At 39.6% G+C, this 24,144-nt stretch overlaps 2 protein-coding genes across 3 annotated transcripts; both read left to right on the top strand.

Annotated features, from left to right (window-relative positions):
* Positions 1-1,326: 1,326 nt before the first annotated feature.
* Nt5c1b (5'-nucleotidase, cytosolic IB) lies at positions 1,327-18,519 on the top strand. Of its 2 annotated transcripts, XM_051181659.1 has the most exons (10): positions 1,327-1,484; positions 3,019-3,108; positions 3,432-3,605; positions 4,213-4,350; positions 5,456-5,974; positions 6,173-6,340; positions 7,614-7,743; positions 10,273-10,395; positions 10,761-10,945; positions 18,147-18,519. In XM_051181659.1, the coding sequence occupies exons 1-10, from the start codon at positions 1,452-1,454 to the stop codon at positions 18,474-18,476; spliced, it is 1,890 nt and encodes a 629-aa protein (XP_051037616.1). In that variant the 5' UTR covers positions 1,327-1,451; the 3' UTR covers positions 18,477-18,519. The 2 variants fall into 2 exon arrangements, with proteins under 2 accessions (XP_051037616.1, XP_051037617.1); XM_051181660.1 differs by lacking the exon at positions 3,432-3,605.
* Positions 18,520-19,067: 548 nt separating this feature from the next.
* Positions 19,068-23,125, top strand: Rdh14 (retinol dehydrogenase 14). Its single transcript, XM_051181661.1, has 2 exons — positions 19,068-19,486; positions 22,127-23,125. The coding sequence occupies exons 1-2, from the start codon at positions 19,100-19,102 to the stop codon at positions 22,742-22,744; spliced, it is 1,005 nt and encodes a 334-aa protein (XP_051037618.1). The 5' UTR covers positions 19,068-19,099; the 3' UTR covers positions 22,745-23,125.
* Positions 23,126-24,144: the final 1,019 nt, after the last annotated feature.

The raw sequence follows: 24,144 nt of genomic DNA, 5'->3' as shown, positions 1-24,144 counted from the left end.
GAACTATAGCAAAAACTATTAACAAAACTAATAACTTTATTACTCATTTATAAATGTTTTGCATGCTCTACAATATTTCAATAACTACAACGTGTGTGTGTGTGTGGGGGGTTCATTGATAAGGTTGAAAGTGGAGGTCAAAGGTCATCATTGGAATGTCTTTTTCAATGGCTTCCCCACCTCATGCTTTGAAACAGTGTCTCTCAATGAAGCTGAATGTGGGCATTGCATCTAGAGAAGCTAATAAGCCCCTAGTAATCACCTGTCTTTGCTCTGCTTAGTGCTATGGTTAAAGGTGATCCCAGCACATATGGCTTCTTACAGTAGTGCTGATGAGGATCCAAAGTCAGGTCTTCATGCTTACCTAGCAAGCAGTTTACTCACTCATCTTGCCAGCCCTGACAATAACTTTGTAATGTTTATTCAATTATTTTCTCCATTTTGTAATTAAGAAAGTTAGTATTATAAAAAGTAATCAAACTATTGGAGACCCCAGGAAGATATGGTGGTAGAGAGTGGTTGTGGTGTAAAAGAATTCAAATCCGGGGTCTGAATGCTTTACTCACTGAAAGATTATTTTAAAATGTCTGCTATTCAAATGTGACAATCAGTGACTTCTATGAAGGTCAGAAAGCTGGCTCTATCTCTAATTGTTTCAACAGCTCAGGCCGACAGGACACATGTATCTTACCTACACATTTGTATGAATATTAAGATCAGAACAAAAAAACATAGAATATTGTTTGACTCTGTAAACCAGAGTCTGAGGGCTGTCTTTGATATAGTGCTCTCTGTTTACACAATAAGGAAAAACATACAAAGGCTAAGGATTGAACTAACACAAGATAGACACAAATAGTATAGGCAATATCCTACTCTGCCTAGCCATAGGGAAGGGTTTTTACAGTAACTCCCTCAAGAGTCTTTGCCACTATGAAAGCAATGTCACACACTAAAGCAAAGTTCAGAACCAAATTTCACAACTAAAATCAATTCTCATCTGTCAAAAAGTCTCCAAATCTGCAGAAAAAGACAAAATTTGGAACCCACAAATGTATTTTCTAGTCATTTCAACAATATCAAAAAATATACAAACCCAACTAGAATTAATATGATGAGTAAAAGTAAGGCTTTAAAAGACATAAAAAAAAAGAAGTTATAAAATTGATATTGCTGCATTTGAGCAGTTTACACACCAACTCCTAGAGTGTCGGGAATTGCTATAAGTAGGTATGTTGAAACAGGAAAGAAGGTCATTGCTCTATACACACATACACACACACTGAATAATTACATATTTGTGGCATCAGTTAGTTACCATGGAATCAGACATGATGTCATACATTTGACATTCTAAATTCACAGCTAGACTGAACCAGGGAAGTGATAGGAAATGGAGCTGGGGAGATGAAGACCTTCTTAATAACAAAAGAATTCCAACAGTCGAAGACATGAGTCAAACATCTTTGAAACAGAAAAAGAAGGTGAGAGGGTGAAATGCCCGAGAATCTTATGGGGAAGCTGAGGACATGTATACATTAGTCCATCTTTTCTCTCTGGGAATGCTCTGAAAAAGCAAATAAAGCTAAACCATGGTGACATGTAAAGGGGAGTGGAGGGAACAGAAGAAAGGGATGGAGTGGGAGAGTGTAAGTCAACTTAATAAGTCACCATTTGCTGAGCATATGCTCATAGTTAATATGAAGAAGTAAGTTCAATGACTGAGTAGGACAGAGACATAAACCGTACAGTTCTGTGCTCAGTACAATTTATATAAAGACACAGGAATGTTCAGTTCTGGACCCAGATTGGGATGGGCAAAGCATTAAACATTATTGAAGACAAAGATGGTTTACACAGAAATGACAAAGGGAAAGGCTACTCAGCTTAAGTAGAAAGTGTGAGGAAGGGTGGTGAGCACGGAAGTAGGGGATAGTGGCATGCCATCCTGTGGGTCCTGATGTGCCTGAGTAAATGCAGAGCTGACCCAGGAATGAACCAAACCAGGCTTACTCTAATTACAGAGACACATTTGGAAATGGGAAGGCTTTTAGAAAAGAGTTGATTTAAATACCTTTTGGAGTTAGAAGTGACAGAATATTACTGAGATGGGAATAGAGACAAAGAAGCTGGCACAGAGAATCCAGTCAGTTCAGTAAAGCTAAAAGCCGTTCCTTGACTTCACATCCAACTAACATGGGAGGGTGACTCCTGGGTAGGCACAGAGAGTAAATGGATGAAAACACAAGTCTCTGGGAGGACTTTGATCTTATGTACAGAGCTCCAAAACAAACATTCAATATGAATATGAATCACAGTATGCATCTGAATTAGTGGGAAACAGTACAAACAGTGTCCTAAGTATTTCCCAGTTAAAAATGATTGTTTCCCTGAAAGAAATGGTCATGCTATCTGTACTTGATTTTTCCCTAGTTAACTGTTTATAGGAAATCCCCTTTCAGCTAGATGCTGAGAGAGAACTTTGATATTAAGAAAAGATATTCTTCCAATAAATTCATACAAGAGTAAAGCCCTTGTTTGTAAGATGCAAATTAATATTGATTAGGGTCTGTTAGATGAGCTTCTGTTCTATATGGAAAATGAAAAGCTCCATTATTAGCAGTCTTAAGAAAAACAGAGGGAGAGACACAGTTATCCTGCATAAGAAACTTAAGACTTAAATCTAAGAGTTGTTGACCCTGGAAATTCTCCTTACAGTTCTCTTGTCATTGTTTTTATTGATAAACACTGCCCATATCCTGAGCCTATGGAATAACCAAGTCTTCTAACACCATGCTTGTGTAATTTTTATTTATAAAATGGGCTCTTTTCTTATACTTCTCAGAATGGGAACAAAATTGTGTCTAGAGTTTACATATGTTTTTGATGTTGACAAAGAGACAGCTTTTAGGCTTTCTCTGCCACCACCACCACCCCTTCTTTTTTAATTTCCAAACCCAAGGTTTCTAATGTCTCTGAGGACCAAAATTAATAAACATTCTTTGTTTCCATGTTAAGAATGAGCCTGGGATGAGGTACTCAAAAGAGAGTCTAGATGCAGAGAAAAGGAAGGATTCCGACAAAACTGGAGCTCGGCTGAGCACTCAGGTGAGCTACCCTCCGTAGCACAGCTGAAAGAGAGAGCAGAAAACAATGGAAAACAGCAAGTGACAAGTTCTGGAAGATACACGTGAGCCATTCAGATCCATACCGCGGGCTAAATAAGGTCCAGTGAAGAGCTTAGGGACACACTTAGGAGAAGCTGGCCCTTGCCCTCCCTCCAGTCCACAGCCCCCATGCTCATGCAGAAGAAGTGTAGCAACATCACAGTCTCCTCCACTCAGCCAACAGGAGGAGACTGATCCCTTCAGTTTAGGGAGGGAAGGGAAGTCTGGCCATGGCATTGACCCATTTTCTGCACAATCTTTCAGATGAGGCGTGCAGGCTATCCGAATCACTCGCTGAGATGTTGCCCCATGCGGTATCACCACTCCTGTAGACGCTGCCTTTGTGCAGCTGAGGGAACTAGCCCCTGTCGCACAATACGTATTTATATTCACATGTGCCTGTTGTGGGAGCAGGGCCGGCAGATCACCATGATCAGGGTGAGCAGAGATCTCATGACTAATTTGGGAGGGGAGCCCCAGGCATCCTGGGTAGGGGAAGGATGCGGGACAGGAACTAGTCTGCTTGTCTCTCCAAGGTGCCCATGAAACAAAGACTGGAAGGTTGTATGCACTTGTGTGTAGCTGTTGCAGAGCCCTGCTGCAGCTGCGGCTTGGGTGCCCTGTGCCCTCACTTTACAGTATGGTAAAATCACAGATATGTAATTTTAACCTCTATTAGTAGCTTGATCTTTAAGGGAGGGTGTAAGGGTGGGGGTGGGAGGATGTGATTAACTCTGTTACACGCCATAGCAGAAGAGTCACAGGCAGAAAACTCTGAGCTACCACAAGGATTTCTTTAATATTGGATGCTCATGTTCTTTTAGGTGGATCTCCATTTTGTTACTTCATACTGAAGTTAGGATTGAGCCAAAGCAAGAACAGTACAACAAGGACCTAGAGCGAATCAAGGGTCATAGAAGTGGGGAGGGGGGCATCTTTCCATTGGCTGCTGCTGATTTTAGCCTGGCATGGTTATTCTGTGGGCATGTACATAGAAGGAGTAGGTAGTTAAGAATTAAATCTGTGGGTCTCTTCTCTTGCACAGGGATCCCAAGAATTACCTGTACCAAATACAGACTCTCGAGGGTACATTGTGAGAAACCAGTGGTCCCGAACATCACGGAGCCCATCCACTGGGGCTCCATCAGTGGATGAGCCCAGAAGCAGGAACACTGTTGTCAAGGTAGAGCTGGTGATGAAAGAGAGGAGAGGATGATAAACAATAAAAGATCTATCGGGGTTTATTTGTCAAAGTGCTCAGGCCCTGCTTGGGGTAACCTACCAAAGTTTTCACACAACAATGTGGTAGAGAGCAATATTAAACACAGCCTTCAGATCTAGCTATATGCTGTGTGTCCCTCATCTACACAATAGATACAATTGAAGAGACATGGCTCTCAAGAAAGGAAAGGGATGGAAAAAAATCAAATCAACAACAACAAAAAAAGAAAAGCTAAGTGCCATTGTGTATGCTTTAAGCCCTTAACTAGGCCTGACCACATATGTGTATAGAAAATAACAGATCCCCTGAGCTCGCTCTCTCTCTCTCTCTCTCTCTCTCTCTCTCTCTCACACACACACACACACACACACACACACACTCGTACATATATCTCCATTATACCTATATTCTGTCAGATTTGGTTCAGTAATTTCACCAAGAATATCATTCCACACATGTGAAACAAACATAAGTTGAAGTAATATGTGAATATTCGATAACAGCTTTCAGAGATGTCTCGGTAAAGGTATTCTTTCTCTAGAATTGCCCCTTCTTATTTAGAAAGATAATCAGCTCTGCTCATATCCAATAGCATACCAAAACTGATGACACGTGACTCCCCAGCCTTCCCAGGAATCATATACTAGTTTCAAGGCTAACAGAGCCAGTGATGAGCAAAGTAAGTAGAACATTCTAGCACCAGGTCTTACCCAGTTTGTGCATAAAGCTTACTGGAGTCATCAGGTGAGACCAGGTCTATGACTTACGATACTTAAAGACAAGAGGACTTGAACCAGTTTACTCAAAATCAAATAGCAGGTGCTAGAAGGGGCACCTATGGTAAGCATTCATGAGGTGTAGGGTAGGGAAGCTGGAGGATGAGAGCTAAGCAGTCTGTCGTTTAAACAGTAATATTCAATGTCTGCTTAACAGCTTTATGGCTTAAAGGAGCCAGAATGAACTAGGATTCATTCAAAGTCTAGGAATAGGCTAGGATATGCCATGCGGGAGAGTGGCATGTGAATCTCCATGGGCCTGGGCTTCAACCCCCCAATTTCTTTACCAGGCCCCCAACAGCTCTGCGACCTCTCGAACTTCCTCTGCCTCCCCCAGCCAACACGAGACCTCACCTCCACCTCAAGCATCAGAGAAGCCCTCCATACCACAGACTCCCCAGACCAGACCTGTCACTCCACTTGACTCACAACCTCCTACACCCCCGGAGCCAGAGCCCAACTCTCGGCGAACTTCAAAGATGCACTCAGTCAATGATCCCTGGATTCACAGGGAAAACAGAGAGCCTAGAGACTTGCAGTTGCGGGATTATGCGCACAGCTGTGACTCCCGAGACCTGATACCCAAGACTACTCGAGAGTATCCACGCACTCCTCCTACTGAGTGGAAATCCTATGTCCAGCGCCGCCTGCAATATGGCACCTCTTTGGATATGGATCAGGAATGTCTGTCTGAAGCCCAGCAGCGGCACCGGCAGCAGCAGGTGGAGGAAGATGAGGTGGACGAGGCCTACTGGTCATCTGTGAGCATGCTGTATGAAAAGATCCCCAGCTGTGCGCGGCCTAGGCCGGTGAGAGTACAAGACCTCTGGCACCCCTGGGCTCCCTTGTTTGGGTCCTGGCACCCCTGGGCTCCCTTCCTTCTGTCCTTCAACTGCCTCCCACTTAACTTTCTAGGGAAGACCTTCTCACCTAAGATCTCTTTCCCAGCTGCATGTCCCACTTCCTTCTGTATGTGTTAACTCTCTCTTCCTTGACTTTCTCTACAGCCCAAACCCAAGCACGCCATCACAATTGCTGTCTCTTCACGAGCACTCTTCAATATGGTGGATGACAGGAAAATCTACGAAGAAGAGGGTCTGGAAAAGTACATGGAGTATCAGCTCACCAATGAGAACGTCATCCTGACCCCGGGGCCAGCATTTCGATTTGTCAAGGTACTGTGTGGATTTGCATCAAGGACTCTGGGTGTCAAGAAAAGAACTTGGGAAAATCTTTGAGAGTTGTCCAGTCTCCCTGAAAATCTTTAAACCACCTTAGTAATCCAGTTGACCAAGTACCAAAGACTTCTAGAATTGTTAAGAATCCCCATGGTATCAGATCTGGGCTTTCTTAAATGGACCTTTAACAAAAACGTGTTAACTTCATAGATAGATAGGAAGTACTAGGGCATCAACAATGGTCCTGAGTAATGGAAATAAAATACCTTCTTTAAATGATGGAATTCACTTTAGCTGGTCTGACCCCCAACTATATCGAGAAAATTAAGTTGCTCCTGACATTTAAGTTCATGAATGTGTGCTAAAATATGTAGCACTTGTAATTAGTCACCTATGTTAGTTATAGGATTATTATACAACCAATCATATAACCACAGGAAAGCACATGATGCCTCTATGGTTTGGAGTAAAAGGTGCTCTCAGGACATGTAGAAGCATAGGGAGAAACCACAAAAGCATATGAACATCATAGTTTTTAAAAACTAAAAAAAAAAAATAAAAATAAATTAAGGGTGTGGTATTAGAAGTTGGCATGGTTCTTGAAGATGACCTGACCATGGTTCTCAATCTCCAGTATAGGGGAGTTACAACTTTAACTACAGCTCCAGGGAATTGGACACATTGTAGACATCTGCATTCTCACATGTGTACACGCACACACACACACACACACACACAGAGACACACACACATGCACACGCACACACACACACACACACAATTAAAACAAAATGTTAAAATTAAATAAATCACAGCCTATTATCTCCCTTCCATAGTACATTCAGAAACAAAACAAAACCATTGTGATTATCCATCTACCCCAATCTGCTTCCTGCATATGGGTAACATGTAAATTTCCAAACCATTCCAAATTTCTCACAATAAAATCAGTACTTAGAAATTTAGACAAGTAGATAAATCAGAAGGCAGATCTTTTTCTCTACCCACCCTTGAGATAATTCTAGTAAACAGAACACTATAATAGCATTCCATGAACATTACCCATCCCTGCTGTGGGCATTAACTGAAGCCTATGTGTGGGAACCATAAAACACAGCACCAGTGACATAACCATATCTTAAAGGAGCACTGATTTCTCAGCCAGGATTCTGTGGACCTTGATTCTGACCCTGCTGGGGTGTTTTCCCTCTTGCTGCCTAACACCCACCTTGCATGCCCTTTTTAATACTCCCATGTTTGTAACCTGCAGGCACTGCAGCATGTCAACTCTAGACTCCGTGAGCTGTATCCTGATGAACAAGACTTATTTGATATAGTACTGATGACTAATAACCATGCCCAAGTGGGAGTACGGCTTATAAACAGCGTCAATCACTATGGTAAGTAAAATAAATACCATGTGGAAGACCAGCTCACAGCTCTGCAAAAAAGAGGCCATGCTATTTTGCTAACTGTGGCTTAAACCACTGCTGTATCCTTGATACCGACAACCCCTTCTGCATGGGGAATGTTTATTTGCCTATGTCAGAACAAGAAAGGCCATGCTCATTTTTAACTTCAGTGCAAAGTTGGGCTCAAAGCTCTGGACTTAACTTGTCAAGTGTGAATTTCAAAGTCTTAATCCCAGGTCCTCAATATATTTCTCTGCTTTATGCTTTTTCACTTCTGAACTTGACTTCAAGGAGCCGCCAGCCCAGAGGCTTTTTCTATGGGATCAAACTTTTTCCTCACCACAGATACATGGTAAGGGTTTAAAGGTTTTCACCTCCCCTTCCAATTCTTAAAATTAGGTGATCCTGGTTGCCCTTTCTCTCCCACACACAAATCCATATCCTTCCCAGCAAAATTGTCTTTAGTACTATACGTGGAGATTTTCATTGGTGCTAGTCTTCCAACCCTTTCTATCAATCTTGTAAAGTTTCCCATGTTTTGTGTTTCTATTAACGAAATTACCTAACAGTCTCTTCAGGACATCATTGTCTTGTTTTCTAGCAATGGATCTAGTTGTGGGCATGTCACATAAAAATCAAGTTTAATTTGTGCACATAGAGCTCAAAGGTTTAAATTAGACATTAACCAAGGTGTATTACAAGTTATTCAGTTTTATCATGTCATATGATCCTAATTATAACATTGACATCTGAAATGTATTCTAATAATGAAACCTTCATAAAGTTATGAATTGAAAAGAGAAAATGTGTGTCAAAGGCTCTGAGAAGCATATAATATTCACTTAGGTCTATCTGTCCTTTAGCATGTTAAAAATGCTGAGGTTTCCTATTGTTTTATATGGGAATATTGCTGATAAACCAGTTTGTACACCATTCCATCTTGCCTTTTCTGTGGAATTACAGCCTTGATCTTGGAAGAGTTATTTCTTTCTTTAGGGTATGAAAGACCACTTGTATCTATCTCTGCTGTAGTCTTTGTTAGAACTTACATGCCTGGCTCCACAGTATACTGGGATCCCTTTGAGATAAAAAAGCCAACATTTTCATTCAGTTTTGCAGTCCTAGTGCCAATACATAATTTCTAGAACATTCGGTTGATGTCACTTAATGGTTTCTAAGATCCACTTTTGACACATTTGCACCTATTTGATATTGGATCAAATGAAAATTTGGCAATATTTTTTAACACCAAAGCAGATACTTCTACCCACATTGTGACTTATGTACTTAGTCCTTCAAAGAGCTGGCTAGACCACAGGTTTTGCTTTACCTAGATAGCATAGTTACCCAGTTTATCATAAAGCCAACTTTGAATAAACACATAGAATTTTATCATATGCATGATAGTCTCATATTGATCAATTCATTTTCTTTCAAATATAATCCTAAATTCAGTTATAAGTCTTTACTAAAATTTTGTATTATTTCTATAAAAAAAAATACCCTCAAAAAAGGAATCTCTTTCTAGATAACATATCAATCCATCCTTTGATTCATTGCAAATGTAGGTGTTAACTTTACAAAAATCTTCTGAACAGTCAATGTTTTTCTTTTAATTGTTGGAAGGTATTTAAAAGTATATTAGAGTTTGAAGGCATAGGCTTATAATGCCAAATTTTCAGAAGAGGTTAGAGGATTACCTTTGGTTCAAAACCTACCTGAGCTACACAGCAACACTGCAAGTTGAAAACCAACATGGACAACTTAGCTATATCATACTTGATAATTTTACGAAATTAAATGGATGTGGTAGTTTATTGGTAGAGTGTTTGCCTAATATATACGAAGCTCTGAGTACAAGCCACATTACTGAAAAAAAAGGGAAAGAAAACCCAGAGAATATTAACATCAGGTCTGCTAATAGCTATAATCAAATATTCTAGTCAAGAAGAAGTGAAAATTTCAGAATATCTTTAGAAACTAATTTAAATCTTGGAGTGACTTATTACTAGTATTACATTAAAGAAATGTAGAATGGTATTTAAAATATCACTATAACTTTAAAATTCCCTTTCAATAAGCAAGGAAGAGGCTGTAGTTTAAAGAGAGAATTATCCTAGTGCAGACATGAGTCACATATGTGGGCTGAAGTCTACCCTATGTGGGTGAACCAGTGGATTGGACAAGTCTGTCCAGCATCCTTTCCTATAAGGAGAATAATAGCCACCATGTAGTCTTGAGTAAATTGACATGGTCTATGTGAATATGTTCCATAAACTATAGTGTGCCAAACAAAGAGCATGGATTATCTGAGAGGTTTTTCTAATACTGGTGCTGTTAAAGTCATTTTCAGTTTTCAACAATTGAATATTAGATGATAACATTCAGTTAGACTTGCAAATGAACTCAAACGGATTTCCTAATACAACCTTTCATCCTTATAGCAAATGTCATTGGGATCAATGTTGTTGTATCTTCAGTCTGAACCATAACACTGCTTTTCTTACCTGACAATAGGTCTACTAATTGACCGATTCTGTTTGACGGGTGGAAAAAGCCCAATTGGCTATTTGAAGGCATATCTTACCAACTTGTATCTGTCTGCAGATTCGGAAAAAGTACAAGAAGCAATTAAAGAAGGTAGAGGCCTGGATTTATTCTTCTAGCTCATGAGGTTCTCACAGATGCTCGGTTACCTTGGGTTTCACACAGCTGCAGGTGGCTTACCATCTTGGGTCTCTTGTTAATGCTTGTACACATGTGGCTCCCCTTATGATTTGTATCCTGGGGAATTGACCTTCCTGGAAGGGGAACATTTTCAGTGATTATTCCACAACTCACTTTTTCCTCTCATTCCTGTATAAACAGAATCAGTACATAGATATCTGTTCTGAGATTTGTAATTGTGGAAAGGAACAGAATTATGTTGCAATAGCTACAGAAGAATTATCACTGTTGGGGTGGTTTATTGGAAGAAGAATACTAATCTCTCCATATGATGTCAGGCATTGCCTCTGCAACCATGTTTGCTGGAGCCAAAGACATGGCTTATTGCGACACACAGCTCCGTGTGGCCTTTGATGGGGATGCTGTCCTCTTCTCTGATGAGTCTGAACATATTGCCAAGGAGCACGGGCTGGACAAATTCTTCCAACACGAAACACTATTTGAGAATAAGCCTCTTGCTCAGGTAAGTTTACCAAGCTCAATTTTCATCTGCTTATCTTCCAGCATGTGACTATAGGTACTGGTCCTTGTGATATATTTTAATTTTAGGTGGCTCCCTCTAGTCTCCTTGCACTGTTCTCCCTTTGTTTGTAAACTCCTTACTTTGGAACATGTACTACTGACAACACTCATTTTCAAATTGAACATTCTTTTATTTATCCTTTTGGAAATACTTCTGTAATCTGTTACTGACAAGTTAACCCCCTTAAAGTTCTTGGTAACACATAGCACAGCTCACCAAGAAGCCATTCCAAAATTTTCAGCCCTTAAAACAGAAAGGTCATCTCCAATAATATACTGCTCAGGGAACATTTTCTGGGGATGTCAGTCTGTGACTCCAAGAAAGATACTGTTTAACTAAGAAGAGTTCCAAGATGGAGAGCTTGGATACAAATAAATAATTAGCTTCCACCATCCCTTACAAGCCCCAAACAAGTTTTTGAGGGTTTGGTATTTTGTTTGTTTTCTTTTTTAATTAATTTCATGAAGTATTAAAGGTTAAGATTTGAAAGGACATCTGAAAAGAAGAAAACCAAAAGCATGGAAATGGTACCCAAACAGAATCTGAATTGATGTATGATCTAGTTTTATGCTGAATCTGCTCCATGTTTAGTAATAGCCATGAGCATGGATTGCCTGGCCTTGATCCCTCTCCTTCAAAGGACTTTCAGTCTTCCAGTTTTATGTAATGTGTCTACAGGATCTTTGCAGATATCCTTCGTCAAGTTGAGACTGCTACTACTCACTACGTACTTTTGAGGATTTGTAGATTGGATGTTGGATTTTGATTAATGCCTTTTTATCATTCACTGAGAAAACCAAATGGCTTTTGAAGTCACTGACATGTAAATTCACTGAAGGCTTTTAGTTCTGCACTGACACTGGAAATGGTCAGATAGTGTGATTCCCCCCCCCCTTTTTTTTTAAATTTATTCCTGGATCCAATCTGTAGAGTTGGGATGTTGTCTGACTTCAGGCCAAGTAGTCTATAGTTTAATTACAATATCTCACTTGAGTAGAAGAGTAATAATGATTTCATAAAATGCATGAAACTAAGCAAATGTTTTGTAAGTCGTTCCAGACAAGCTACCTAGGGCTGAACGACATTTTTTTTTAAAGGCTTTTTAATATGCATTAAAATGTGTAGAAGGTAGTGTGATGATAAGGTTGAGGCACATTTGCCATGATATGCATATGGATGTCAGGGAACAACTTTGTGGAGTCAGTTCTCTTTTCTCCTTTATGTGAGTTTCAGGAATCTAACTCTGCTCTTCTGGCTTATGAAGGAAGTGCCTTTTCTCCTGAATGGTCTGGCCAACCCTTGAAAGGCTTTTAACTTACTTATTCATTTCAGTTTTGTTCTTCAATTCATCCTTTCTTTAATAGTTTGTGTTTCTCAAGAATTATCCATATCATTTGTCATTTTTATAACCATAAACTTGTAAATGTTTTGCGATGGTTCCCATGTTTGTAGACTAGTTAGGGAATGTGTCTCCATTTTCATGTCTTATATTAGTAATTGTTGTCAGTTTATTTTATTGGGTTTTTGTCAATATGAGCAATGATTTACCAATTTGATTTATCTTTTTCATGAGATACTTTGGCTAATATTTTAAATGTGATGCCCGATGTCACTTACTGCAATCTTTTTAGTTTTTGTTGTTGTTATTGTTTGTTTGAATTTTTTTCTAAAATAGGCATTTTGAATTTTGTCTTCTTTGTAGGCTATAGTTTTATCTCCATGACTTTTAAAAGTGGTATTATTTTATTTCAATTCAAAATATATTTGAATTTCTTTATGACTTTTTCACTGTTGGGTAGATTGTTTATAAAATTAACTGCCAAATATTTGGTGAGGTTATTTCCCCCACACAGGGCTCTCTGATACTATGTGCAAGTCTTACTCCATTGGGACCAAAAAGAAAAAAAGATTTTGTATTTACTTTGTTGTGCTTTATTTTCTACTAAGAAGGTTATAACTTACCAAGTGTGTCCTATATACTTTGAAAATAATACATTGCTGCTGTTGGAATGAATATTATACAAAAGTTAGAGTTAGCATTTTAATTAAAGTCAAGCTGTTATCCTGAAGGAAGGTGTGTGTGTGTGTGTGTGTGTGTGTGTGTGTTACATACAGAAGCAAGAGATAGATTTTAGTTGTCTTCCCCATCACTCTCCTTCTTGTGTTTTGAATTCACAACAACACTAGTTGGCCAGCAAGCTCTGAGCATCCTCTTGTCTCTGCCTCCCTAGAGCTGGGATAACAGCCCTATACTGCCACACCTGGCTTTTTATGTGGGTGCTAGAGATCCAAACTTGGGTCCCCTTGCTGGCAAGCATTTTACTACCTGCAGGACCACTTTAGTGCCTGCTCATGTTTTTAGGTGGCCAAATCTTTTCGTTTGCTTGCTATATTCACAAGAACACAGTACTAAAGTATCCTAGTGTAACATGGAATTTATTGACAGATGGAGACAGAATCTAACTATGTTGCCAAGGCTTTCCTTGAGCTCACTGTCCTCCTGTCTCAGGTACCCAAGTGCTGGGATTACAGGTGTGCTCCAAAACACCTGGCAGTTTTAATAAGTTCCATATAATGTACTTTAAATCCTACATATTTAGGATTATTTTATATATTCTTCATTATATTCACCAACTCATCTTTCTCATGAAATGCCTAAGTCAGGTATGCATATATTCCTGATTTTTAGAATAATGCTGTATATATTGTATATTTTTTGGTACTTTTTACCTTCATCCAGTCCATATCTTTATATTTATCTTGATGTTATATTTGACATGTAATATATATATATATATATATACATATATGTGTGTGTGTATATGTATATATGTATATATATATATATATATGATATTTTGGAATTACTTTTGAAAATCACTATTTTTTAATTATTTTAATTTCTTTGTGTCTTCCACTCTGTGTGGTGGGTTGTTTACAATTTGGTTGCTTAATTGCCAATACTTAAGAGGTTTTTTAACATATCTGTTACTATGTACAAATCTTACTTACTCTACCTTGACTCAGAAAACACATTTTGTATTGCACTTTATTTGTTGTAGTGTTTTCTGCTTGAATGTGTCCTGTGTATTTGAAATAATTTAAGTATAGTGGGATCAATAGTACTTTAGTAAAATCTAATATCTGCTTACATTCCTCTATGTGTCCCATCTTTTAATTTTTGTCTCTACTTTAGTCATCATGCTTCAGATTCATCTTTATGTATATTACTAATAACTAATTGAAGGTTTTCCTCTGTGTTTATGATAGTTCTTATTATACAACTTAAAGTAACGTGGATGTATGGGAAAACAATCCTATTTACCTTGGATGTAATATGTAAACCCTGCCACAGCTCACTCCCAAGCTCCTGCAACCTTGTTCTTTGTTGTGTGGACATATCCTGACTTTATGTTCTATATTATTAACTCACAAAAACTTGATGCTCTTTTTGTCATTGGCAATGACTGAAAGTGAAGAAGCACAAAATTACAGGTCCTCTTTTAGCATTCAGTAGGATATACATTCTGGCAATTGAATATGGTTTGCTTTGCCTGGAAATTCTGTTTCTTCCTGAATTTATAATTACATTATAGCTAAGCATGGTAGTATACATCCTTAATTCCATCAATTGGGAGGCAGAGACAAATGGATCTCTGTGAGTTCTAAAGGCAGGCTGGTCTACATAGTGAGTTCCAAGACAGCAAGGCTACAGAAAGAGATACTGTCTCAACAAAATAAAATGAAAGTATATTTTACTTTCAATAGTTATAGAACTGTGTTTCCTTTATTTTTCTTTAGTAACTTTAGGATGCTCATCCATGGTTTTCTTACATATTTGCATTGAATAGGTTCTGACCTCAAACCTTTTGAATCTTGTATCTACTGTGATGCCTATATATATATATATATATATATATATATATATATATATATATAGTCTATTTTCACTAGCTCATCAAGGTTTTGTGTATTTCTTAGTTTTGGAGCAGTTGTGTGTGCTCTTGCACGCACCCTTACCATATATGGTTGTGTGGGGTGCATACACACACTTATACATGTGTGGATGCATGTGTGTGTATGTATGTCTGTGTGCCATATGCCTCCATCTCTCTTTCTCTGTCCTCTTTGTCTTTGCATGCATTTGTACCTCTCTTCTTTCTCTCAGCCACCTACGTATGTTGGTGGGTCCCCTATCAATGTGTTCTTTTTGCCTTTACATTTTAAGTCTATACTCATTTATCTTCAAGGTTATCCCGTGTCCTTTCTTAGTCATATAGAGTCGGATGGTCATCAACTAAATAATCAATTTTTAATTCTAGCATTGTGTTCATCTCCTCTTTGCCAAAGTTACTATTGTACTCTTTTGTTTTCTTCTGTTAGACACTGGACTTTTGAAGGACTAATAGCAGGGTTTTTAACATTTTTCTATTACATGTTTAATATTTGTGTCATCATTAAGTCTAAGCTCTTTAAATTCCTGTTGAAAATAGATTATTGTTTTTTGCATTCTCATATGTATATATAATAATATAATACATTATATTATATATTACATATTATAATAATATAATATAATAATGGTCAATTATACTGTCTATACATGGGGGCTTTGCTAAATACTGTTATCAATCTTCTAATTAGCATTCCTCCTCTTCTACTAATGATTGTGATAGACTAAATCAATGTATCAAGAGTTTAACTAGTTAGTTATTGTTGTTGCTGTGGCTTTCTTCATAGTGTCTCGGACTTCAAATTCTTCTCATTGGTTCTTTCTGCCCATGGGTATTTCTCAACCCAAACCTCCAGGCCTTCTCTGTAAGTCTATACAGAAAAAAAAAGGTCTTCAAACTCACCCTGTCATTAATTCTTTCCCTCTCTGCTTGCTTTGTGCCCTGTATTCTGAAGATTGTGCTACTTTTCCTAAATCCCAGTGATAGGAGATGCCTGGTAGTCTAAGATGTGACAGCTTCTCCTGTCAGCTCTAAGAGCAGACAGTTTTTTACTTCTCCAGTGAGAGTGGTTCTTTACATAAGCCTGAGGAGTGCTGCCTAAAGCCCTTCTATCAGCATAAGCCTTCTCCCCTCAAGGTCTAAAGGGTCACTCCTTTCCCAAATGCAGGGCTTCCTGCCCAGCTCTTGTTCCAACTATGATGTCTTTTCTGTCTCCTTCCTTGCCTGCAGTGTCTCTCATGAGCACCTAGTGACGGTCACAGAGGAAAATCCAAGAATGCACTTCTTGGTCTGTAGAGCATAGGGTTGTCCTTCAGGTTCTGAAACTTTCATACTTGCTTATATAGTATCTGGCATTTCCATCTTCATTGCTCTGGAGATGAACATGTTCTTGCCCAACATCTTTCCCTAGTAGATGCCCATTTCTCCTTAGACTTTAGTCTAGTTGTCTACCTTTTGATTTAATTTTATGATATGTGGAAGAAAGTTATGATTGTTCCAAATATCCAGGTATTTATTGTTATTAGGAAAGGAGAAATAGTTTATATCATTTTCTAAATCTCAGACAGATTCCAAATGTTTTAATTCATACATATAACTAGCAAGATGGCTTATCAGTTAAAAGGTGTGTGTTTCCAAGTCTGATGACCTGTATTCAATGTACCAGACCCACCTGGTCAAAAAAAAGAAACAATTCTGAAAAGTAGTCCTCTTCCATATGTGAACTATACATTTTTTTGTACAGGCATACACCCACACACACACAAACACACACACACACAATTGTAAAATGGGTCAGCCAAACGGCTTAGAGAATAAAGGTGCTTATCACCAAGCACATGACCCAAGCAAGTTCCATTTTATACAGAGAAAATGTAAATCATGGATGATATCCAAGAAAAACCTCACTTGGGCAAAGAGAGGACACCAGGCAGTATGATTGATGGTAAACTGAATTTTCAAAGATTATTTCCATAAACATTTTCTTGAATAAACTGCTATGATGGGACAAGTGTCTAGTATGTCAATGGCTACGTGTACTAAGACATAAAGGAGCGTGGAATAAATTTACTCATGGATTTAGAGTAAGACAATAGTAAAGACTAGAGTAGCATAGGAAAAAAAGAAGCAAACATTATGTGTTAATGTAGAAACTATAAAGATATATGCCTTTAATTCCAGCTTTTGGGAGGCAGAGGCAGATGGATAGATCTCTGTGAGTTAGATACTGGCCTGGTCTACACAACTAGATCCAGGACAATCTCCAAACCTACACTGAGAAACCCTGTCTCAAAAAACAAACAAACAAAAAGATACATAGCTTTAAGTCAGGGCTGGTCTTGGGGCAAACAAATATGTAACTAAACAAAGGGACAGTAATTTCAAAGGTAAAAGATGCAGCTAACAAAAAAAGGGGGGAGAAATGTCATTTTGGTGATCAACTGATCACTCACAAAGTTACGGCGGGTAGTTATCACTATTGTCCTGGCTTACTTATTTATAGAACATTTTTCCACACTTAAAAAACATCTACATTTGGATGATAAATGATGTGGTTTTCCGAGATTTATTCCAGGCATGCAAAGGGATGGTTGTGTATCAGGTACTTTGCCACAAATACAGAGAGTTTGGCGCCATGGTGCCAGCCCATAATCACTGTATGACAGTTAGCATTGTGTTTTATAAGTGTAAGGATTCAGGCATTATGCTAGCTTGCCCCTGTCACCTGACAGAATGCACTCAGGCAGTACTCTGGTCAGCCCAGGGTTCCATACCTACTAGTTTACATGCAGGTACAAAGGACCCTTTTAAAAGAAAGAACCCCCCCCCCACACACACACACACACTTATGCTCTCTTTCCCACTCTTCCCTGCTGTTCCCCTGGGTCAGACAGGGCTTTTCCTGTCTCCCTCTTCCCTTCTATTCTCTCTCTGTCACTTTGCCTCTTTACCCCTTTTCTCTTCCTCACCCCCCTTTCCCTTCCTAATAAAACTTCTCACTAAGCTCTGCCTGGCATGTTTGTGCCATACTTCTGTCACCTTCGCTTGCCATGGAATCCACAACACCCCCCCCCCACACACACACACACATTAATCATAACAATAAGGTCACAGAAGACCCTGCCTTGTCAGTAATCACTTCTTTTTGCTCGCCCATTCACAACTGAGACATATGTTCTCTTTTCCAGGGTCCCCTTAAAGGCTTTCTGGAAGATTTAGGCAAACTGCAGAAGAAATTCTATGCCAAAGACGAACGGCTACTTTGTCCCATCAGAACCTACTTGGTTACAGCCAGGAGTGCAGCAAGTTCAGGCGCCCGTGTGCTGAAGACCCTTCGCCGCTGGGGTCTAGAGATAGATGAAGCTCTTTTCCTGGCTGGAGCCCCCAAAGGTCCCATCTTAGTGAAGATTCGGCCCCACATCTTCTTTGATGACCAGATGTTCCACATCGAATCAGCACAGAAATTCGGCACCATCACAGCCCATGTACCTTATGGCATTGCTCAAAAACGCACCTAGGGATGGGGAGGAGAAATAAACAGTGACAGTCTGGTATTACAAATGGCACTTGTTTTGGATGTCTAGAGTAGTTAGGTATTTTCTAGGACTGGACCACAGAACGTAGCCCCTTTGGTGTTTTTCTTACTCCTTCCTCCCTTCCTTCCTCTTTCTCTCTCTTCCTTTCTCTCATTTTCTTTTTTTCTTTCTTTTTGTTGTTGTAAAACATTTTGAACTGTCAAGCTATGGTCAAGCTAAGGATATTGAAACCCACTGCACCTGTGCAAGTCGTAACTGGCTCTTTAGATAAATTCAGAACTTACACGCTTAAGTTGTTTCCCAGAAGAATGAACACTTCTGAAAATCGGGGCTGTGTACTTTGTTATCTCTGTGCGGCAAGCCTTTTAAAAACACCAATTTTAACACTGACCACTTCTAAACAAATCCACTGATGGTTTCCACAGGGTAGTTTCTAAAATGAACTCTACTGCCAGCGGCCCTCTGGAGGGGAACTACAAGTCCCAGCAAGCCCTGCGCGCACTAGCCCAGGACAGCAGATGGCGCCCCAGAGTCCTTCGCGCACAGTGACCCCTTGGACTCCGGAACCTGTGCTCTAGGCCCCGGTGCACCCAACCCGGAAGGCTATGGCAGTGGCGACTGTGGCTGCAGCGCTTCTGGCCGCACTGGGTGGGGCGCTGTGGCTGGCAACACGGCGGTTCTCCGGGCCCAGGGGCCAGCGCATGCAGGGAGGCGGGGACCGGAGCCTCATGCACGGGAAGACAGTGCTGATCACTGGGGCAAACAGCGGCCTGGGCCGCGCCACGGCCGCCGAGCTGCTGCGCCTGGGGGCTCGGGTCATCATGGGATGTCGTGACCTTGCGAGAGCGGAGGAGGCTGCGGGTCAGCTCCGCCAGGACCTCAGCCAGGCTGCGGGTCAAGAGCCCGACGCCACCGAGGGCCAGCTGGTCGTCAAGGAGCTGGACCTTGCCTCTCTACGTTCTGTGCGAGCCTTCTGCCAAGAACTATTGCAGGTGTGGGTCTAATGGAGTCCAGCCACACACGGGGGAGGGGCCCCTAAGGCCTGGTGTGACCTTGAGAGTGGTTGGGGCTAAGAAGACACCTGCCAGACTGGGACCCTGCTGGGAGGGGCAGGTCCCACAAGGAATTCCTGGGAGGGCCCCAGAAGAAGTGAACAAATAAGCCAGTGTCTGGACATTTCATTTTGTTAGGCGAGGACAGTCCAGGCATCATCACCTGATTTTTGAATTGTTTTTCCTGTGTCTGAAGTGAAATGTATGCCAAATCTTACTTGGTGTCACAAGGCCTAAGAGCACTGCAGGAGAAAAGCTAGCCAAGAATTTTGATTAGGCCCATTGTAAAAATTTCTGTTTCTTTATTTCCTGGTTTTGTCTGTCTTGTTTTTGTTTTACCCTGATGAAGCAGGAGGGAGTCTTACTCGTTGACTGACACCTTTGCATCATCCCTAAATAGAGTCCACCCCATTTTCGAGTCACATTAGACACAGCCACCCTCCTTGTTCTACATACATTTTCTTTTGTTTTTTAGCTTCTGCACATGCTTTTAAGACCCTAATAGCTGTTAATAACTGCTAAACTCACAGCTGTACAAAGAAACCATCTCATCAGAAGAAAGTCCATTTTGAAACACTTGGAGTAGTAGATAATCAGTACAGAGTACCACTGTTTACCCCAAAGTTAAGCCATTGCACAGAGAGCTCCTTTTGTGTTCCAGGCACCATGTGGCATATTAAGAGCTGGTGCAGATCAGAGGAGTTGTTTTGTAGTTAGCATGCCATTTGCATGTAGCAGAGCAAGTAGCAATACCAGTCTCTGGGAGATTTTGGAAACACAGAAAGCAGGTTTACTGATGTGTAAACAGGGTTGCATATACTCTTCACTGACTCCATTGCTGCATCAGCCAGAACACAAAGAGGTATCTAGATTGTGTTATCCTAAGTATTTACATTCTTGTCTTGGCTCTGGAGTTCAGTGATTATAATTAAAAGGAAAAAGGAAATAGAAATTTTGACATTCTTCTGTTTAATATTCTTGGAATTTATGCCATGTATCTCCTAGAATTTAAAAAAAAAATAGTAAATGATAAAGTCTTAACACAAGCCCAGCAAAGAATGGTAGTACTAAAGTGATTAATTCTGGAAACCTTTCCAGAAGATTAGAGAAGATGAACACTCCTGCCTTCCCCATATCTGTGAACTCACAGCCCTCTTTTTGAAGTTAACTGGTGGGAAACAGGCAAGTTTTTCCACAGGCCAGAATGAGAAACAGTTAACCCAACAGGTAGCCTTTGATAACTGTTGTGAAATTTAACACATTTTTCTTTCACTTACACTTGGCAAAAGAAAGGAAATAAAAGAAAAAGAAAAAAAAAAAAAGCAATGAGAGTTGAAATTTGACCTGAAATTAATTAATCATAGGTCATCAGTGTGTCTTTACACCTGGAACATATTGTGCATTTCTTTCCCTCTGTCATCAAAAGAGACAGAGGAGCAAGGAAACAGCCAAGGAAAACCAACTTAGATAATGGAAGGAATGAAAAGGCTCCCTGTGAGCACAGCACAATTTAGGGCTTTAATTTGGGAAGTATATGATGCTTGGAAGATATTTCATACAGGGAAGAAAACACTGAGTTCTGGAATTACAGTGAAAGTTAATAGTATCTGTTGACTTTCATCTCTTTTGTCTTTGGTCTATTGCACTATTGAGAGACTCTTATAACAGTCACAGTGTTGTTACTAATACTTTTATGTTACCCACTCGGTGATTTTATTAACCTTTCTTCCTTGATTTGATTTATTAACAGTATTTGCTCTAGTCCAAAGTTTACATCTCTGACCTTTCTTGGTCCCAATTCTGGGGAAGTGTCTTCAAGTTGTCTTGTCCCTGTGGTGACATTTTACATTTAATTTACCCTTGATGGTGATACCAGTTAAGGTGGTAGTCACAAAACCAGCTCTTTGCTGGATGTGTCTACCTTGCTCACCTTAACTCAAGCTCTGTTTTAAACAGCTCACTCAGAAGGCCAGGCTAGGTTACTAATTGTGAGAACGGGCTTTGGAATCTATGGATTTCATTCATTTTCAGGCTGATTCTGACTTGCTCTTGGGAGTTTGGTGACTTTGACCAAGTCACCTGGGCCTGCCTTGAACTTACAACATTGGATACAGTTAGTTGAGAAAAGGACAAAGCGGGTCCCTACTAATCATGTAACATTGCCTCAGAATTATATGTTTTATATTTTGCAAGTTTTTTTTAGGTTTATCACTGGGATACTATAAATTTGATATGATAACACCAAAACTGATATTTTTCTAGTTCAAATGAAATTAAGAGGAGGCATAGAATTCTAGGAGTCTCTCATCCCCAAATTTGCTTATTTCTGTTCTAAGAAAGACCTTGATAATTATATAATCAACATCTGAGTGAAATGTCAGAGTATACATATTCATAATCATTAAGTTGTAAAAAGCTTACTAAGATTGACAGTGCTTCAAATAGTTACTGGATGCATAGGCTAAAACTTGAGAGTAGTTTTAGTCTCAAATTCTTTTCATTGTTAGTAAAATGATATAAGTGAAAAGAGCTATGTAAAATATGTATTGATAATTCTGCATTCTCTTCCTGGTTTTAAAGGAAGAGCCCAGGCTAGACGTCCTGATCAATAACGCAGGGATCTTCCAGTGCCCATATATGAAGACGGAAGATGGGTTTGAGATGCAGTTTGGAGTGAACCACCTGGGCCACTTCCTACTCACCAATCTTCTCCTTGGACTCCTCAAAAGTTCCGCTCCCAGCAGGATTATAGTTGTTTCTTCCAAACTTTATAAATATGGAGACATCAACTTTGAAGACTTGAACAGTGAACAAAGCTATAACAAAAGCTTCTCTTATAGCCGAAGCAAACTAGCTAACATCCTTTTCACCAGAGAACTATCCCGTCGTTTAGAAGGAACAAATGTGACTGTCAATGTATTGCATCCTGGTATTGTGCGGACAAACCTTGGGAGGCACATACACATCCCATTGCTGGCCAGACCACTTTTCAGTTTGGTATCGTGGGCTTTTTTCAAAACTCCACAAGAAGGTGCCCAGACCTCCATTTACTTAGCCTCTTCACCTGAGGTAGAAGGAGTGTCCGGAAGGTACTTTGGAGATTGTAAGGAGGAAGAACTATTGCCCAAAGCTATGGATGAGTTAGTAGCAAGAAAACTGTGGGACATCAGTGAAGTGATGGTTGGCATTTTAAAATAGAAATAAAGTAAGAGGGCTATTTATAAGGCAACCCATTACACCCTTGGTCGGGAGCAGCATGTGTGAGCACATGGTACTTGAAAACAGTTTTGGGTTGGCAGTAACACTGCTGAGAGGGACACATGGGTATTTGAAGGGCACTGGAGTTACATGGGCTAATACAAAGTTAAATAACTAGAATGAGCAGCACATCCTGTTTTATAATTAAAAATTATAGTCAGGCAATCATAAATGCTAAACATAATAGCTACCTAAAAGAGAGTTTCATAGCAAAAAAAAAAAAAAATGTTAAGAACTTTTGCTACAGTGCTTGTTTTTGGAAATAATATGCCTAATGTGTGCACATAATTATCACTTGGAATAAATGTATGATGCAGATTCCACAGTGTGCATTTCTTTAGAAGTATCTGAATGCAGTCCATTAGCTTGTTCTCATAGGCCTTTCTTGGTCTTGCAGTACCCATGTTATTCCTGCATACTGCTCTGAAAATTTATGTTTATAAAACTCCAACCTATGGCCTTCTGTCCTAACGTACTTCCAAACCTGTGCTGGTTTCCAGTTAGCTATGCAGTAAGTTTTCTTAGCCTTTTGTTGTGGTTGTTTGTTTTCCAGCTATACAACTCTTTACTCAAAGAAGTCTTTTACTCAAACATCAAGGTTGAGTATATAAATATAGCAGTGATGTAGAGCTGAAATCCCCCAAAGGAACACAAGATGTTGTAGTTGATAAATCATCCTTAAACATTAAGCTCTGTCACACATGCTGGAGACACCCCAAGCTATCCACAGGCCTTGTACACAGGCCTGCTCAACGGAAAGTATAGTGGGCTATATGTGGAAACAGTGCATGAAGTACAACTGAGAAATGAACTTAAGATCTTATTTAAACAGGTAAATGTCTTAGACTGTCCATCTACTTTATTCAGCCCTGAACACAGAGCCATCCAAGCCCTTGCCTTCAGGTCATCCCTTCCTATGTTCTTTCAGCCTAGAGTACCTGTTCCAAGAACGCAACCGACTTGTCATCTGTCCATCAGATGTACCTGTAGGCAGAATCAATTCTGTCTTCTTGCTTTGTTTCCTTTGGCTTTGGTAACTTTGTTTAAAGTACACTAATTATTCACTCCAGGTCAGTTAGACAATTTAAAAGAATTATCCAAAGAAAGTAGTTTTTCTCCCTGGAGAGTCAAGTGTAACAGCTGACAGTGAAAAAGATCAACAAAGAATGAAATATATTTATAGTTATATGTTTTGTAACATTACATATATTTTATATATGAATTCTATTAAGTATATAAATATAAAATATTTTATAAAAATAACTGAGCCCAAATGGGCATATTTTAGGCTTCAGGAGTTATCAACTTAATAGCTTCCCTTTTTTGTCCTGTCACCTCCG

Source organism: Phodopus roborovskii, unplaced genomic scaffold (assembly GCF_943737965.1).
Source record: "Phodopus roborovskii unplaced genomic scaffold, PHOROB, whole genome shotgun sequence".
In the NCBI taxonomy this organism is placed as follows: Eukaryota; Metazoa; Chordata; class Mammalia; order Rodentia; family Cricetidae; genus Phodopus; species Phodopus roborovskii.
Note: the sequence above shows the minus strand (reverse complement) of the source record. Positions and strands in the feature narration are given on the sequence as shown.

Coding starts and splice junctions, on each gene's coding strand:
- Rdh14 (XM_051181661.1), top strand. CDS start 19,100: ATGGCAGTGGCGACTGTGGCTGCAGCGCTTCTGGCCGCACTGGGTGGG. Junction 19,487..22,126: donor TCTGCCAAGAACTATTGCAG/GTGTGGGTCTAA, acceptor CTGGTTTTAAAG/GAAGAGCCCAGGCTAGACGT.
- Nt5c1b (XM_051181659.1), top strand. CDS start 1,452: ATGAGTCAAACATCTTTGAAACAGAAAAAGAAG. Junction 3,109..3,431: donor GAGCTCGGCTGAGCACTCAG/GTGAGCTACCCT, acceptor ACAATCTTTCAG/ATGAGGCGTGCAGGCTATCC. Junction 6,341..7,613: donor CAGCATTTCGATTTGTCAAG/GTACTGTGTGGA, acceptor TGTAACCTGCAG/GCACTGCAGCATGTCAACTC.